The sequence below is a fragment of the Misgurnus anguillicaudatus genome, chromosome 7, assembly GCF_027580225.2.
Source record: "Misgurnus anguillicaudatus chromosome 7, ASM2758022v2, whole genome shotgun sequence".
NCBI classification, from domain to species: Eukaryota; Metazoa; Chordata; class Actinopteri; order Cypriniformes; family Cobitidae; genus Misgurnus; species Misgurnus anguillicaudatus.
The window spans coordinates 2451216-2469803 of NC_073343.2; the positions used below are offsets into that span (position 1 = coordinate 2451216).

General features: G+C 38.8%; 1 protein-coding gene across 3 annotated transcripts in view; it reads left to right on the top strand.

The window, feature by feature from the left end:
* rragd (ras-related GTP binding D) overlaps window positions 1–14383 on the top strand; it is a 29767-nt gene extending 15384 nt beyond the window's left edge. Inside the window, exons 6-7 of one of the 3 annotated variants that reach the window (XM_073869269.1) lie at window positions 7047–7195; window positions 7498–8158. In XM_073869269.1, coding sequence (XP_073725370.1) covers window positions 7047–7195; window positions 7498–7553 — 205 coding nt within the window. In that variant the 3' untranslated portion in view covers window positions 7554–8158. Of the gene's footprint in view, window positions 1–7046; window positions 7196–7497; window positions 8159–10058; window positions 11360–13566 lie in introns of those variants that run through there. The other 2 variants (XM_055172402.2, XM_055172401.2) reach the window with 2 other exon arrangements.
* Window positions 14384–18588: the final 4205 nt, after the last annotated feature.

Here is an 18588-nt window from a genome sequence, read left to right on the forward strand (position 1 = left end):
GCTGTCAATGTTTGAGGTTATCTTCAGTTCCTTACAGGCACCAATAAAGTTCGTGCCGCGGTCGGAACAAATGTTTTTGACCGGCCCACGCACTGAAAGGAAACGCCGTAGCGCGTTGATAAAGCTAGATGTGTCGAGGGATTCTATGACTTCAATGTGCACAGCTCTTATGCTCATGCACGTAAAAATCACTGCCCACCTTTTACTTTGAGCGCAGCCGCCTCTGGTTTTCCGCGAGGAGACAATCCATGGGCCGAACACATCAAGACCTACATTAGAGAATGGAGGATCTGTTGAAAGACGATCAGCTGGCATATTAGCCATTTTCTGGATACCGAGAGGAGCTCTGAGCCTTCTGCATGTTATACAGTGGTGAATGATGCTGCTTACTTTTTTCTTTCCTCCAACTATCCAAAGGCCAGCAGAATGGACTGCCCCTTCAGTGAAGTGACGGCCTTGATGCTGGACTTGTTTGTGGTGGTGTTTGATAAGCAAAGTGGCGATGTGATGCTGGCCAGGAATAATAAGAGGAGTCTTTTCACCCTGATCAACACTTGAATAATGAAGCCAGCCTCCAACTCTGAGAAAGCCAAGTGTGTCAATGAACGGATCCAGATTTCTGAGAGGGCTTGTTTTTGGCATCCTTTCATGTTTTTGAATGCACTTTATCTCTTGGCTGTAGACTTCCTTTTGAACTGCTTGGATGATTACAGCTGACGCTTTCTCAGATTCCTCAACTGTAAATTCAGCTTTGCAGTAATGCCAGCCTTTGCATGCTGTGTTCTCTCTGTGAGCTGTCTTGAAATGACAAACTATGTGAATGAGGCGAGTGAATGCACGAGTTAATGACTTCCAGGTAGAGAACTTTGCAAAGCGTTGTGAACCCAGTTGCTGGTTTGAGGCTGCAGTGCTTAAGGCAGACACCAGGGGGCGGATTTCTGGGTCTGAGCTTGGGTCCACAAGGTCATAAGTGCTCTCAGAAATGCTGGGCTCTGGCTTGGAGAGAAATTTGGGCCCACTTAACCAGTTGGTGTGTTTCAATTGGCTAGCAGGGACGGAACGTGTTGCGTGATCTGCAGGGTTCATGTCTGTAGGCACATAACGCCACTGGTCTGGACGGCATGATCTTCGGATGCGTAACACTCGGTTGCTGACATAGACATAAAAGCGCCTAGTCTCATTGCAAATATAGCCCAGAACTACTTTACTGTCCGAGTAGTAGGTTACAGCATCAAGCTGTAGATCTAGTTCTGTTGAGACCAGGTCTGCTAACTCAACAGCAAGCACTGCAGCGCAGAGTTCAAGTCTTGGCACTGTGTGTTCAGGGCGGGGGGCCAGCTTGGCTTTTCCCATTACAAATCCAATCTGGTTGTTGCCATTACTGTCTGTCACTTTTAGATAGCACACAGCACCGATAGCTTTGACTGACGCATCACAGAACACACACAGTTCTCTTCTTACCGCTGCTGATGGTGAGGCTTCTGTCTAGCACCTTGGAATGGAAAGCTTGGCAAGCTCAGACAGAGAGGCTCTCCATGACGTCCAGGCATCTTTCATTGCAGGAGGTAAGGGTGCGTCCCAGTCAACGTTCTCCGTCGTGAGCTCTCGCAGGATAGCCTTGCCTTGGACTGTGATGGGCGCAACGAATCCTAGCGGGTCATAGAGACTATTGATCGTGGACAGGACACCCCGCCGTGTGTAGGGCTTGATTTCACTCGAGACATTAAAAAGGAAACAGTCTGTCTTGAGATTCCAATCAAGCCCGAGGCTGCGCTGCAATGGCAGTGCGTCTGCATCGAGGTCAAGGTCTTTGAGGTCACTCCCGTGGTCACTGGATGGAAAGGAGTCCATGACCTCTTTGTTGTTCGCTGCAATCTTGTGAAGTCTCAGATTTGATTTAGAGAGCACATCCTGTGTCCTTTTTAACAGGCTGATAGCAGCTTGAGCTGTGGGCAGGGACTTCAGCCCATCATCGACATAGAAGTCATGCAACACAAAGTGCTGCACATCTGGGTCGACATGGAATTCGTTTCCTTGGACAGACTTGTGTAGACCATGAATAGCCACTGCTGGTGAAGGGCTATTGCCAAAGACGTGGACATTCATGCGGTAATCCACGATGGCTTTTGAGAGGTCGTTGTTCTCGAACCAAAGAAAACGTAAGAAGTTACGGTCCTTTTCTCTTACCCGGAAGCAATAGAACATCTGTTCTATGTCGGCTGTGACTGCGATGGCCTCTCTTCTGAACCGCATCAGCACTCCCAGTAGTGTGTTATTGAGGTCAGGTCCAGTTAACAGCACGTTGTTGAGTGATACGCCATTGTATTGGGCGCTGGAATCGAACACCACACGGATTTTCTTAGGCTTTTTCGGATGATACACCCCAAATGTTGGTAAGTACCACCTTTCTTCATCCGAGCTGAGAGGGGGGGCCAACTCTGCATGACCGTTCCGAAACATGTTGTCCATGAAGGAGAGAAAGTGGCCTCTCATCTCAGGCTTTTTATCAAAGTTACGTTTCAGAGACATGAGACGCCTCAGGGCCTGTTGTCTGTTGTCTGGGAGCCGTGGACGTGGGTTCTTAAAGGATAATGGAGCCACCCAACTGTTATTTGAGTCTTTTTGCAGTCCCTCATCCATTATCTCCATGAACTTTGTATCTTGAATGGAGGGAGCCACCTGGTTGTCGTCCTTGTTCCGCCTGAACACTGTGCATCCAAGGTGGTCGGTTTCGCAGATAGGCTGGTCCTCAAGATATGCTGGGGGCTCACTGGTGGCTTGGGTGTCACTGAACCTCTCCTTCACACGGAACACATTGGGGCATGCATTAAAGGGAGTTGGTCGTTGCCGCTCTGTAATGTTTGTGTGGAACGTGCTAATTGTCAGTGGCCTGTGAACATTACCTAGGCATACATTTCCAACAATGACCCACCCCAGGTCTAACTTCTGTGCGTAAGGCAGGTTGTGAGGGCCATTCACCTGTTTGCGGACTTTGTGCACTCTGATAATGTCCCGTCCTAAGAGAAGCATGATAGGGGCTTGCGGATCAATGTCTGGGATGAGGTGTGCAACTGACCTTAGATGAACGTGATGAAGAGCTACTTCGGGGGTTCTCTCTGTTGTTTGGTATGTCGTTACATTCTATGAGGCTTGGCAATGGGATGCGAACAGCTCCATCTAGAGACTCCACCTCATAGCCACTGGCCCTTCTCCCTGCTGATTGCTTCACTCCAGCACATGTTCTCAGTGTGTAAGGAGCACTTGGGCTTTGGTCATGGAACATTTCGAAGAACTGTGAGCGAACCAGTGACCTATTGCTTTGCTCGTCCATAACTGCATACAACGTCATGGCTTTTTCTCTGTGGCCAGCTGGGAACACCTTAACAAGGCATATTTTCGAGCAGGAGCGATCTGTGAGTTCACCTCCGCAGACTTTTGTGCATTTGTTGGTGACCTGAGACTGCGCTGAAGCTTCATCTCCCTCCCCGCCGTGCTCAGAAGCAGGGCCAGCTTCCTGCTGCCAGGGCGCGGGACCAGGGTGGAGCGCGGTGTTGTGCCTGTTGCTTTTACATTCGAAACACTGGACATTGAGTTTGCAGTTCTTTGCTATGTGAGACGAGGAAGACAGACATTTAAAGCACACATTGTTTTCTTTGAGGAGTGTTTTGCGCTCGTCAATGGGCTTCTCTCTGAACGCCCGGCACTTCCGAAGAGGGTGTGGCTTTTTATGTAACAAACACAGTTTTTCGCTGCCGTCAGGTTTTGTAGGAGACTCACCCGTGTCAAATGTGGCTCTGGGTGATACCTCTGTCTTGTGGACGGAGACCTCCCGTTGCCTGTTCGGCTTCCACGCTATCCTCTCTGTCCTGGGGGCTATGTCTGTATTGGTGCTGAGGCTAAAGCTTGGATCATTGGCAATACGAGCCTGCTGGATGACAAAATCGACAAAGAAGCAAAAGGGAGGATAGTTCACCTGGTTTTGATGCTTGTATGCTGCACCAGCTACCACCCACTTTTCCTGTAGACGAAACGGGAGTTTCTGTACGATCGGGTTGACACCTCTTGCTGTGTCAAGGAAAGCCAGGCCTGGTAAGTCCCCTTCAGCCTTAGCGGCCTGCAGTTCCATTAGTAGATCACCCAGCTTTGTCAGCTTAGGTCCATCTCGGTTTATTATTTTTGGAAAACTGTCAATGCGTTTGAACAGAGCATTTTCTACTGCTTCAGCTGAGCCATACGTAAGGTCTAGTCTTTCCCATGCCATGGCCAGTCCTGCTTCTGGCCGATTAACATGTATTGCTCTTATCTGCTCAATATGTTCTGCTGACTCCTTTCCAAGCCACTTTAACAGAAGATCCATCTCCTCACTCGGCTCCAGGTTAAGGCCTCTGACGGCAGTCAAAAAGGAACGCTTCCATGCTCTGTAATTTTGGGGTTTGTCATTGAATTGAAGCAGGCCTGTAGCCACAAGCTCACGGCGAGCTAGATACCTGACAAAGTCATTTACGTGTGAGCCACCATCATTTATGTATGAGCTGCAGTCATAGAAATCTGTCCGTATGGCATGTTGTGCGGGAGGAGGGTGGATGTCGTGATTTTGTTTTCTAAAGTGGTGTGTAGGAGAAGCATGCTCACCACTGGACTTGATGTGAGATAGACGAACGTCTTCAGGAGTCCTGTTAAATGGCTTGTGACTGCCCTCGTATGTGCTGATGCAAGGCTGCTGTGAGGTGAGATGATGAGAAGCAGTATTGTTCTGTTGCGGATAGAAGGGACTGGATTCAGGCTTTAGTGGTGGAGGTGACACGTTGTGGTTAGTGACCGACTCTCTCTTTGCTGATGCGTCACCGTTTTCACATGACTTAAGTTCTGAATCCCTTTCTTTTAGTTGATCAAGCACATACTGCTTTGTACGTTGTGAGGCTTCTAAAGGAACAGAGTCTTTGTTCAGGTCACAACTATGTTTCTCACTCTTTACATCAGCAGCTGCTTCAAATGCCTCTGCTTCAGCAATGGCTGCTGCAGTCTCTTTTTTATGTTTTAGCATTTCTATAGACACTTCCAACTTAGCTTGTTGTAGCCTCAGATTTGCTTCCTCTTCAGCATAGCATAGGCGTGCCTTTGCTGCCTCAGCCTTCGCTCTTGCTCTGACTGCTGCAGACCCCACTGATGATGAACTGGATCTCACTGAACAACATGCTTGCGAGCGTGTCCTTATTGATGCACTGTATGGGTTCTCTTGTGCTGCTATATTTCCATGCAGACTCTGTTCTGCAGCCTGTAGCTCTGTGGCGTGCGTTGCTGCAGTAGCACTTGGCTGTAGAGTATGGTCCGTTGACTGTCCCCTGGATGCGTGAGAAGACATGTTTGGCTAGCTTCCAACTTGATCTCTTTCACCTCGCTTGCTTGATAGACGTCGTTTTACTGTGCCGTCCTCGATATGTCTACTTTATATCTTGACAGCCAGCTAAACTTTTTCCCAACCCCATGACTCTGAAGCTTGATTTAATTCCACAGGTTTAATGGAGTTACAAGGAAAATAGTAAAACTGCAACACACAAAAAAGCAATGACAAATTACCCATAAATAAAAGCAAATTGCACAATAACTGTTGTTTTTCCGTTTGTACTCATTTTAAAACTAAAAAGAGATACATATGAAAATACTAAACAAAGTACTAAAATAAATACTAACGTGAACTACATTCACGACATTATAACATCTTTACCGTGCAGCTCGTTAACAAATAAACACGTGAGAGCTAGCGTATACGTAATTCACGCACTTTCAAAACATCCTCAGATTACACTTTACACACGTAAATTATCATCAAAAACAACATAATACTTCCGGAATAATCTCACAAAACAAATGATACATACCGACGATGCTACGTCAGACATGAGAAGAGGATAGACACGAAAGAAGCACCGTGAATGTAACGCACTAGAGGAAAACTGCGGGAACGCAAATGAAAGCATGAGAGATTACTTCTCAACTACGGATCACGCAATAGGACAAAAAGAACAGCGCGATCATAAAATGACCATGGTTCATGACCTAAATATAAACAAAAGGAAATGCATATTCCTAGAACATTTTAGAATGAAGAAATGCTGAGTAAAGGAAGCATGTTTATATTCTGAAACTAAACTATGCTTATTTATATTTTTCTTGTTTCTATTCTTATTGTTAAGAACAGAACAATAACGGTTATAAAACTTTATTATTTCTATACATCATCCGTGAACATTTCCATCTGAAGTGAACGTGAAGACTACACCTCCCATCCTTCAACACTCACTCACTTATTATTGTTTTGTGACCTCTAGCAGGGAATATTACATATTGTGTCTTAATTGTTTTAAAAAGTATGTCAGTGTGTTATACTTTTTCATAACTTATCTTTATTTTCAACTGTAAGTGAGCCAGTCTTTGTTGATTTCTCCTAAGAATGTAAATACTTAACTCTTACAGTATGAAGCTCAACGTATGGGGCGTGGCTGTCTGTTCGTCCAACCAATAAATTACAAATAAATAGCAAAACCTTTTTAAATACAATCAATGTTTTCTTTTCACAGCTCTGTTTGACGACGCCAGTGGCACAAAAATAACACACTTGAGCTTTAATGATATCTGATTTGTTTCCTGTTTACCACGTTTGCATCGATCAGTGTTCTCAGTGTGAGGAAGCTTTAAATTGCACCCTTTATGATGCCAGCTCTATTTATTCATCCTCTTTTCAGCAATTTGAAAAGCATGTGTGTGTGAAAATATTTATATATTTAAACGTCCGTGCAAGTTTGTTTGGCTAAAAAATCAAATCGGCGGATTATAAACAGGGCATCTGCTCATTTTGATAATTGCAATATGAGTCAACATCTGTTCTGCACTTCTGAATCTAAAGATTATTTTTCTACTTTATACATTATGTTCTTATTAAGCTAAATCAGGAAGTGGATTCTTGGTTAAACAGTAATGCATACTACTCTGTGTCCTCAACATACCAGCAACGTATAAAGTGTTTTTCTTTCTGATTTCTCTTATAGGTTGACTGGAGATGAGATGGGAACTCCTTATGATAAAGAGTCAATGGCCATAATTCACCTAAACAACACAACAGTCATGTACCTAAAGGAGGTCACCAAATTTCTTGCTCTGGTGTGTTTCATAAGAGAGGAGAGTTTCGAGAAGAAAGGTATGGGTACTTTCTGGACACCCATAAATATTATTTAGCTATGCTTGCTGGTCAAATCATTACTATTTTGCTATTGCTCATATGGATTTGAACACATTGGCTGTTTATTACCACATATTAATGCCTTATTCTGCATGAACATATTCTACATGCCTTAATCCTTCGGTGCCATATCTACACTTAAAAGCTACTTCAGATAGCATACCAAGTATAAATAAGCACTAAATTAGTAGTTTATTAAACAAAATGCTAGGGTTAATAGTCAATATGTGTTTCCTATACTAAATAATTACTTTTACTAGGGGATCAGACCTACACTTTTGCCTGGTGGACCATAAAATGGGTCATAATCCCATAGGTTTATACATGTAATTGAAGACCCAAGCCTTGTCTAAGGATCAGAATTTCACAGAGACTTGAGGGTGGGCTCTTTTGATTTGGGCTAGTAAGAAATCACCCAGCATCATCAAAGCATAAAAACAAAAACAGCAAATAGCAAACAAAATCATATTTTGAACCGCAAAGCCTTAGAAACCCCACACAATATGACAGATGCACCAATACTGATTAAAGGCCTTGTTTAAAAGACAACTTTTATGTAGCGGTTCTAATGGAGCCGATTCAAAATGAGCAATAATAAAGATCTCTGTCAGATTTTGCTCGTAAGCTGTTTTATTCTTTACAGCTACAGTACATTGACTTTCATCAGTTAAAATGAGAAGCTGCTGGTATAAAGCAGCACTGATATGAAACAGTGATAATGACTGAAATCCTTAGGTGGCTAATGGGAATTAAATTCCATGCAAGGAATTTCGTGACTGTTAGGGAGTGCGTCATCTGAAACTTTATGAATGTATTTCTCAGTTTTTAATTATTAATTTAATATTTTGTATAAATTAAAATGCACACCCAGTTATTGAAATGCTTTAAATTTGACGTTGTTGCCATTAATTCAGTCATCTTTATATTTAACAATCTTACAATTATTTTCGATGTGTTTCTAATATAAATCTTATTAACTCATTCACCGCCAGCCTCTTAATGAAAAGTTGCCCGCCAGCATTTTTTTGTGATTTTCACAAGAGTTTCACAAAATGCCTTCCAGGAAAATGTTCTTCTAAAAATATATAAACATACAAATATCAAATGAAAGAACAGATCATCTGCTTTCAAACAAATAAACAAAACTTTCAACCTATCTATATATTTTTCTTTGCTTATAAACTCTTTAATATGGGTATTTTTCTTTAAAAATATTTTTTAGCAAAAAGCTGAAATAATTGCATTTTTGTAAAGGAGTTTTGTTAAAGGTCAGATTTAGAACGATTATTAAAACATAAACAGAGTTCAAAATTGGTAAATAACGTTTTGTTTTCAGTTTTTTCATAAACTGGGTAAGCCATCTAGTGGATAATCGTGGTATTGCAGATTAGCATAAACATTTATGCAAATGTATGAGATGTTTATGAGATAACTCGTCAATGGCGGGGAAAGAGTTAAAATTTGTATACACTATAAATATAACAGTCCGACGAACCTACAACAAGTTACTGTAATATTGCCAACGTACATCCTATTTAAAATAATATTGAATTTTTTTTGTTGTTTCAAAACATCCTTTATCCTTATGTCTCTACTGGCTTTGTTAAAACAGTTTGTATCTTTATCGGCCGATAACTGCTTATTTTGAATATTATCGGTTATCGGTCTGATAGCAAAATTAGGCCGATAAATGAAAGCCGATAAATTATGGATTATTTTGGTTTGTTGAACCACTTTACTTGCTCATTGCTGGCCATGTGGAGTTTTGATTGGTGCTTTCTGTGACATAGCACGAAGATGACACATGTTGCGGGCTTAAGAAGAGTATGCTAGTCTAGCGCAAAGACAAGATGTCCGCGGTCTGGGAGTTTTTCGTTGTGAAATTAATGTGATTATTTATGGGCCTATATATATCGGTTATCGGCCCCCAAATATAAAGAGTTATTGGTTATCGGTATCGGTCAAAATTTCCTTATCGGTGCATCGCTAATTATTTTGCATGTCTGTGAAAAGATCCTTCTAAAAATTACATACTGCAACTTTAACAAAAAAAAATTATAACAGCAAAGTATTACAGTGCTGTGCCGTTTTTTATTTTCGCGCAAAACGGCGCAGTGGATTATAGTGTAATTAAAAACTGAAACATAATTAATATAAATAATATCAAATAAACTTAATATTATAGGCCCACTAAAAAGTAATAAAATGACAAAAACAGCTACAAAACTGTAAATAAATTGACTAAACAAAAGCACAGCATCTAGAAGGCTACAACTCTTTTAATGGTAAGTTAAATGTTTGTGGCACTACTTTTTTATTATGGGAGGCGTTATAATGTACGGAAAAATACAATTTGGTTTACTAATACTATATGCAGTCTCACTGCTGGAGTTGTTAGCCCGTTGTTCAGCCTTATTAATAAAGTCTGATTCATCTAATCTGGCCAACATACAATAATATAACAAAATTTACTACCAATGTATATTTTTTTTCTCACCTTCAAGTTAATAGAGTTGTTCTAGGTGTCTTAACTCACGTCACTCAATTTCCTGTTATACTCAATATTTCATTATTTCTGGGTTCATAAAATCTCTGATGACATCAGGCGGTGTTTTACGGCAGCCTTCAAAGTAGATGTTGGTAAATGTTTTATGTAGATTTTTTCCACTGGATCAAAGCTAAATCACGTCTCGGTTCTTTGAATAAAACAAACACAGCTAGTTGTCACCCCGCTTGGCAAACTTAATTCAAAGTACGTTTGCGTAGTAATGCAATTGAGGAACGTAATGCGTTTTGATTATATCCGTCTTGTGTCACACAGGACTCATTGACTACAATTTCCACTGTTTCAAGAAAGCCATAGAAGAGGTGTTTGATGTACGATTGCAAGTGCAAAGAAACCGGAAACTTTTAAATCAGAGAAGGTGGAGCCGACAGACGGTGCCTAATGGAACTCAATCGCATCCTCATTGAAGACCTGCAGACATCAATCCACCCCATTACTGTGACTTTGTGACTGAAGGATTCATGCAGACTTGCATGTTTGCTGGGTTTGAAGGGCTACTTATTGCTCTTTTGCAATCCAGAAGATGAATACACACTTGTGTTGTGGATTAAACACTTGCACTGCTTAACCTAGCTGTAAATGTTATAGTGTTCCTGTATAGCTCGGTGGTAGAGCATTGCGTTGGCAGCGCAAAAAAAGGTCATGGGCTCGGACCCAGGGAACACACATACTTATACAAATGTAAACCTTGTAGTCCACTGTAAGTTGCTTTGGGTAAAAACGTCTGCCAAATGCGTAAATGTAAAATGTGTTACCTGTCCACAAGGAATTAATGTTTATCCATATTTATTTTTTACAAAAAGGGGAATTTCTTTATTTTGTTGAACACAAAAGAAGATATTTTGATAAATGATGGTAAGCACACAGTTGACGGCACCCAAAGTATTTGTTTTTTTTACTATGGAAGTCAATGTGTACCATCAACTGTGTACTTGCTTTCCATCATTTATTAAAATATCTTCTTTTGTGTTTCAATGGGTGAGTAATGATAGCAAAATATTTGGGTGAATGATCCCTTTAAGCCATTGTCCACAAAATACAATGTATGCAATGTATTTGTGCGTAATGGCGAGAAAACGCTTTTCTATATAGGACACAAACATTTTTAACAAAATAATGGGCCCTGTCATACACCCGGCGCAATGCAGCGCAAAGCGCAAGCTTTTTTTGGTAGTTTCAGCCTGACGCAGTTATCATTTTCACGTCCAGCGCAACTTGTTTAAATAGCAAATGCATTTGCACCTATTTCTGCGCTTATGGGCGCGATGATGTGTTAAGGCGCATTGTTGGCGCGTTGCTATTTTGAGGCAACTACAATAGACTACGCCATTGACCAACTAAAACCTGGTCTAAAGTCAATGGCGCTATATTTTTTGTTATTTAAAAAGCACGTTAGTATTATGTGCCTATAAACAGGACGATAATGCGTGTACACATGGACGCACAGCAGCACACAAACATATTTAAATATAAAAAATTAAAGGATTAAAATTAGGGCTGTCAAGGGATTAATCGCGATTAGTCGCATACAAAATAAACGTTTTTTGCATAATTTATATGTTTGCACTGTGTGTATATATTATGTATATATAAATACACACATACATATGAATTTAAGAAAAATTCTATTTAGGTATCTTTTTATTTATAATATAAAATATATAAATATATATATATATTTATATATATATATATATATATATATATATATATATATAAATATATATATATATATATATTTTTTATATATATATATATATATATATATATATATATATATATATATATATATATATATATATATATATATATAAATATATATTTATATATATATATATATATATATATATATATATAAATATATATATATATATATATATATAAATATACAGTGCACACACATAAATTATGCAAAAAAAAACGGTTGTTTTGTATGCGATTAATCGCGATTAATCTTTTCACAGCCTAATTAAAATGTAAAAGATTATTATTGTGTCTACGAGACATAAATAAGGACAGATTCCAGGACTTTAAAAGGCATGAAGACCTGCTTTACCTGTAGCCTGGTAAGCTGATTTTTTAAAAATACCTTCTTTTAAAAAGTGGAATTATTGCATTTATTTTGAAATGTTTTTTAAATGCTGCCCCACGGATTTATAGTATATGATGACTTTGTACCTGTGGATTTGGTGAGATTATAATATTTTTTAAAAACACTTAGGGTGCTGTCCCAGTGCCGAAGCGGATCTCCACACGTTTGTAAAATCTTTATCTTATTTGTTACAAATAGTATTTTAAGTATTTTAACTTATGCAAACCTTTTTTTTTTTGCATATTTGTAAATTATTGTTACAGTGATCATGCATCATATTTTATTGGCTTATTTATTTTACTTATTACTCCATGACTGAAATAACAACTTGTAAAGAGAACAAAAGCTTAAATTGCACAATTATCCATTTCAATTAATAAAACACAATGCATTTTTAACATCCATTTTAAACTGGTGGTCTTCTTCCTTAGCTTACAGTTTTGCCGCTTACAAACTCTGTCTTGTAAACAGTGAAACAGCATGGCGCGAGCACAACTGGCTTTTAAAGTGGATGGAAGATGACACTATTATTGGTTTATTGCACATTACGCCCAAAACACACCCATTACTCATTACAAGAATAGAAACAACTCTTTTAGACTGTGTGCTAGGCGCACAGACCATTTTTCCCACTGTTAAACTAGCAAAAGTGGATTCGGACATGTCTTAAGTGCACTTGAGCCCTGCGCTTAAAATAGGGCAGAGTTTTAACTCAAAAATAAATAAAAAATTCTTTACAATGCATATTTAAGTATTAAAATAATAATAATTTAATTCATTATTTAAACTTAAAGCTAAAGTGTGGGTGTTAATATATTTTCTATTATCCCAACTCAATATGCAGAGACAACTATAAGGGGCTTCCGCAACTTCTTGTAATAACATCACTACTAGAGCAAGCTCCTGATTGGTTAACGTGCCGCGATTTTCTGCCAAAGTTTAGATTTTTCAACTCGCGCAATTCCCTGCAGCGCTAAACGCCTCATTCGCTCCGCGAGACCGCCGGACGCGAGTAAACGCGTCTTTACATTGACTTAACATTGAAATCACTCGCGCTTGACGCCTCTACCGCGGCTGTTGTGAACACAGCATAAGTAAGCAATTTGTTGGTTCAGATGTGTTATTCAATTGTATGGGTTTGTGGTGGGACAGTTTTTTTGTCCGACCAGTGGCAGACGGGAAATTTGAAAGCCATTATTGTTTATGGATATTTCTTATTGTATGATACTAGTGACACAGCACATACAGCCTTTTGTGTTTCAGTCAATTAATAATCAGTTTATTACCTTTTTACCTTTTTTTTTGATTGATAACACACATTTTCTCCTTAAAGTTGCTAAAAATGTTAGCATACACAACAAACTACAACAAAAGCATGTAAATGGTTGTTTTGCATATTGTATTCATGTTAGCCTATAAGCACAAAATGTATAATATGCACAAATATTTATTTATATATTTTATTAAGTATATAAATTTGTCATCATTTTGGGAAAAGAATATGTATTGTTACTAAATTAAATGCAGGAAGTATTCATGCTTTCACTTTTTTCTTTTCATTTAAATCAGTAATGAACTTCTTTGCCATCACAGGAAATACTGTATATGGACACTCCTACGCGTCAGTGCCTAATACCATGTAACTGATTTCAGTGGCTTGTGTGTTGTCAGGGTTTAATGCGTCTACAGTGTGAAGCGTCTCGCTGCGGGTTAAAGCACCAGCTCTAATCCCAGGGGATACCTTTGCTCCGGCAATGAGGGCTTCTGGGTAAATCTCATGAGGTCAGAGCCGATTACGCAAGAGCTGCTCCTCTCTGGATGGACACTAAATCATCTGTAGTGAAAATACAATGTGTTATGTAAGACAATTTCATGTTGAGTATTATAATCTCAGAGGGCCTAGCGCTATTTACTCAGCAAGATCAGGGACCCATCTGTGAGTGAGGCTTTTCCTCTCATGCCTGTGAATTGTTGAAGCGCAGGTGAAGTTAAGCGCTCTCTTCGGATGGATCTCAATATGAAAATGTTGAAAGCGCTCTTTCAAATATATATATATCAGTATTTTGAACAGCTGTCGAACCGAGTGTTGTTTAAATCCATCACCCATAGTTTTCAGTCACAACTAGTCAGTAGCAAGTGAAAGGACCAATCAGAGACTGGTAGGGTTGATTGAGGCTGTCATAGAGGATTAGATTGCTTTAAAACTTAAGCTGTCTTTTCACATTAAGTAAAGGCTTTAAGGGCCCTTCACAAGGTCTTTACTGATTGGGTGAAAAGAGAAAAGTCGGATATGAACTACAGTATGTGGATGTACGTAAACACAATGCACAAGATGGATGCAGAAGATACTTCCACTAGTGGTTTTATTAATACCTGTGCCTTAGAAGCAATAAGTAAATTATTTGTGAAAAGCAATTTTAAAGCACATTTTACAATAAAAGTATAACACTTTACAATAACTTATTATGATCATATCTTGCAGATCAATAATGCATGTAGGCCTATGTACACTCACCTAAAGGATTATTAGGAACACCATACTAATACTGTTTTTGATCCCCTTTCGCCTTCAGAACTGCCTTAATTATACGTGGCATTGATTCAACAAGCTGCTGAAAGCATTCATTAGAAATGTTGGCTTATATTGATAGAATAGCATCTTGCAGTTTATGAAGATTTGTGGGATGCACATCCAGGGCACGAAGCTCCCGTTCCACCACATTCCAAAGATGCTTTATTGGGTTGAGATCTGGTGACTGTGGGGGCCATTTTAGTACAGTGAACTCATTGTCATGTTCAAGAAACCAATTTGAAATGCTTCAAGCTTTGTGACATGGTGCAATATCATGCTGGAAGTAGCCATCAGAGGATGGGTACATGGTGGTCATAAAGGGATGGACATGGTCAGAAACAATGCTCAGGTAGGCTGTGGCATTTAAACAATGCCCAATTGGCACTAAGGGGCCTAAAGTGTGCCAAGAAAACATCCCCTACACCATTACACCACCACCACCAGCCTGCACAGTGGTAACAAGGCATGATGGATCCATGTTCTCATTCTGTTTATGCCGAATTCTGACTCTACCATCTGAATGCCTCAACAGAAATCGAGACTCCTCAGACAAGGCAACATTTTTCCAGTCTTCAACTGTCTAATTTTGGTGAGCTTGTGCAAATTGTAGCCTCTTTTTCCTATTTGTAGTGGAGATGAGTGGTACCCGATGGGGTCTTCCTGTTGTAGCCCATCCATCTCAAGGTTGTGCGTGTTGTGGCTTCACAAATGCTTTGCTGCATACCTCGGTTGTAACGAGTGATGATTTCAGTAAAATTTGCTCTTCTATCAGCTTGAATCATTCAGCCCATTCTCCTCTGACCTCTAGCATCAACAAGGCATTCTCGCCCACAGGACTGCCACCTACTGGATGTTTTTCCCTTTTCACACCATTCTTTGTAAACTCTAGAAATTGTTGTGCGTGAAAATCCCAGTAACTGAGCAGATTGTGAAATACTCAAACCGGCTCATCTGGCACCAACAACCATGCCACGTTCAAAATTGCTTAAATCACCTTTCTTTTCCATTCTGACATTCAGTTTGGAGTTCAGGAGATTGTCTTGACCAGGACCACACCCCTAAATGCATTAAAGCAACTGCCATGTGATTTATTTGATTAGATTATTGCATTAATGAGAAATTGAACAGGTGTTCCTAATAATCCTTTAGGTGAGTGTATGTGTCACTACACAGATCTTAAATGAGATTTTATATGATTTTAATGTTTGGTATTGTTAATTAAATTAACAATTAAATTATTTTCTAAAATATTTGAATGATCTCAGATTTTACATTCGATTAATTTGAAATTGACATCTGCAGTTGTGGATCAACAGATGCATCTGCAGGAAGTTTTGAGCATCTTCAGTTCCAACGTCTCTTAAAAGTAATCTTTGTTGTTGCATAACTTTTGCCCCCGATCAACAGCCCTAGATTCTGTGATGAGCGAGGACAGCCCAGCATCCATCTCGCGCTGCTCTGACCTTGCCGTTTTCCCGTCGGAATGAAAAAAGTTGGAAAAAAGCAACAGATCTGACTTGTGAGTTTACCTCCTGCTGACACATGAATATGCAGCCCGAATATTATTATTAACAATTCAGAAGTGCTTCATTAAAGATAACTTATAATTTAGACTCTCAGCATCCAGCAAATCTAAGAACCATTTCATTTTCAAGAACTGAGGCAAACATTTAATGTAATCATCGTTTAACAATTTATTCACATTTTTCTGACCCATTTTCAAAGTGTTCGCAACCTTGCATATGGAAATGATGATACAGGACTATGAAAAGTTTAATACACGTGAATTGAACAAATCCTTTTTCAAAAAGGCATATTGCAATCATACATTTTTATGTACTCTTGCATGTATAGTATTGTATTGAACTCATTTGAACTTGAATTGGCTTGCGGCAAGGCGTTTCATCATGTCAAGGGCAAAAGTTACTTTTTCAAACTTTTGTACGGATTTATTGTTACAGACTGCAAATCCATATAAAAATAGAGATTGTTGTCTATAACCTTCTCTGTTGAATTATTTCTTTAAAGTATCACCTTGGAAACAGATCTCTACAGTATTGAAGACAAGCTAAGATCATCACTTCATAACACTCGATAAACAAACTCTCTCTGTCTGGAAATAAAGTTTCTACAAACTCCTTTGCAAACTACAAACTCTTAAAATTCCTGTTTTTTAAAGAGCACCTATTCTCCAATTCATGTTTTTAAATTTCCTTTGGTGTGTAAGTGTGTATTAGTACATGCTAACGATATGCAAAATGGAAAACCCCAAAGTAAACGATGACGCAAGTTATCGTCTCCAACATAAATCTCTTTCCTTGGACTACAACAAACACACGGATTCCTGGAATTGGTGATGTAGACAAGACCGACATAATTCCTCCCGCTTTAGACTCACAGCATGTAAGTTAACTCCTGTTAGCATTGCATTGTGAGCGAATCTTTTAAACATGGTAACAAGCGTCGCATTTCCTGCTGACATCAGACGTATTCAGACCAATCACAACATTCAGATTAGCTGGCCAATCAGGGACACAGAGCTTTTCAAATCTGTGCGTTTAAGGAGTGAAATGTGGAGGTACAAAAAATTGACGGTATGTGGAAAATAATGTGTTTTTAAACCACGCAAACACATTGTATTATACCAAATACACAAAATGATGTTGTTTTTTAGCAATGAAATAGGTGCTCTTTAAAATATAAATTTTAAGACTCTTTAGATCAGTGGTTCTCAAACTTTTTCGGCATTAGATGACATACATTTTATGACATAAAACAATTCTAAAACTTAAAACTTTAATTAAACAAAACATGAAATTACAACTTAGTACATGCTGTTGGTTAGTAGCTTTATTTTGTGATGTTTAATTACACAGAATTCATGATAAATAAATTTTTTATAATTTATTTTATAATTATATAATTAAAGTTATTTTATAATTTAAAGTAATTTTATTTAATAAAATAACCGCGGTGGTACCCCCATGGCCACGGCCCCCATTTTAAGAATCACTGCTTTAGATTAATGTTGACATTTGCAGGACACTTCAAAAAGTGTACTGTAAAAATATATCTAATGTATCATGTGTATTGTGATTAAGTCATCATTTCATTTTTAAATAGAAAGTTATTCAATGAATAAATAAGATTTTTAAAATTCTCTCTTCAGGCTTGATGCTGCTTTTAAACAGTCTCTTTGCTTCACTGGAGTTTGAAATGCTCATGAATTAATAATTAACCATCAGTATTCACTCTTAAAAAATGATGTTTTCATTTTATACCCATTTTTGTGCAATTTAACTCATTAAGGGGTGGTTTGCTGGATCTGATTACGCATGAGATTATGCGAGTAAATGCGAGCGTCTCTTTTATCATAAACCCTTTAGATGCATCTGCAGCAGGCACTTATTTTGACAAGACACGTGATGGACACAGGATCACTCAATGCGCAGAGCACATATTTTGAAATTACGAACCACACACATGAAGGGATACATACATGTTGTGACGAACTTCAAATCGAGCACCCTCGAAAAAAGAAGTCACCGGACGCTATTGTAAGATACTATACTGTAAAAACAACAACAAACAGTTGGTTCAACTTAAAAAAGTAAGTTACATGGTTGCCTTAAAATTTTGAATTAATTCAACTTAATTAAAAATATTAGTTGACACAGCATTTTTGCACAAGTCTTTTTTAAATTTACTCGTACTTTTAATTTGAAAATAAAATTTAGCAAAATAATTTTTACGGTGTTCCTATAATATATAATGATAATAAAATGAAAGCATTACCTTAATCAAAAGTATAACGTCGCTGTCCGATGAAACTCACGTATGTTCATTTTGCCGATTTTGAGATTTTTCGACAGATTGAATGTCCAGGTTCATTTCCATATACAGTATACGTCACATACCTAAATAGCCAATGAAAACTTGTGAAATCATGTCATCTGATTTTCACGTACCCGTTTGGTGTCAAAGCTGTCAATCACGCCGCATATCTTCCGCCTGTGAAGCATCTCGCCGGTCTCGTAAAGTTTCATCGAAGCTCAGCACTGGATATAGCCGAATAAACATAACAATGACTTTCCTACGAGGTAAACGTTTCCCCCGGACGC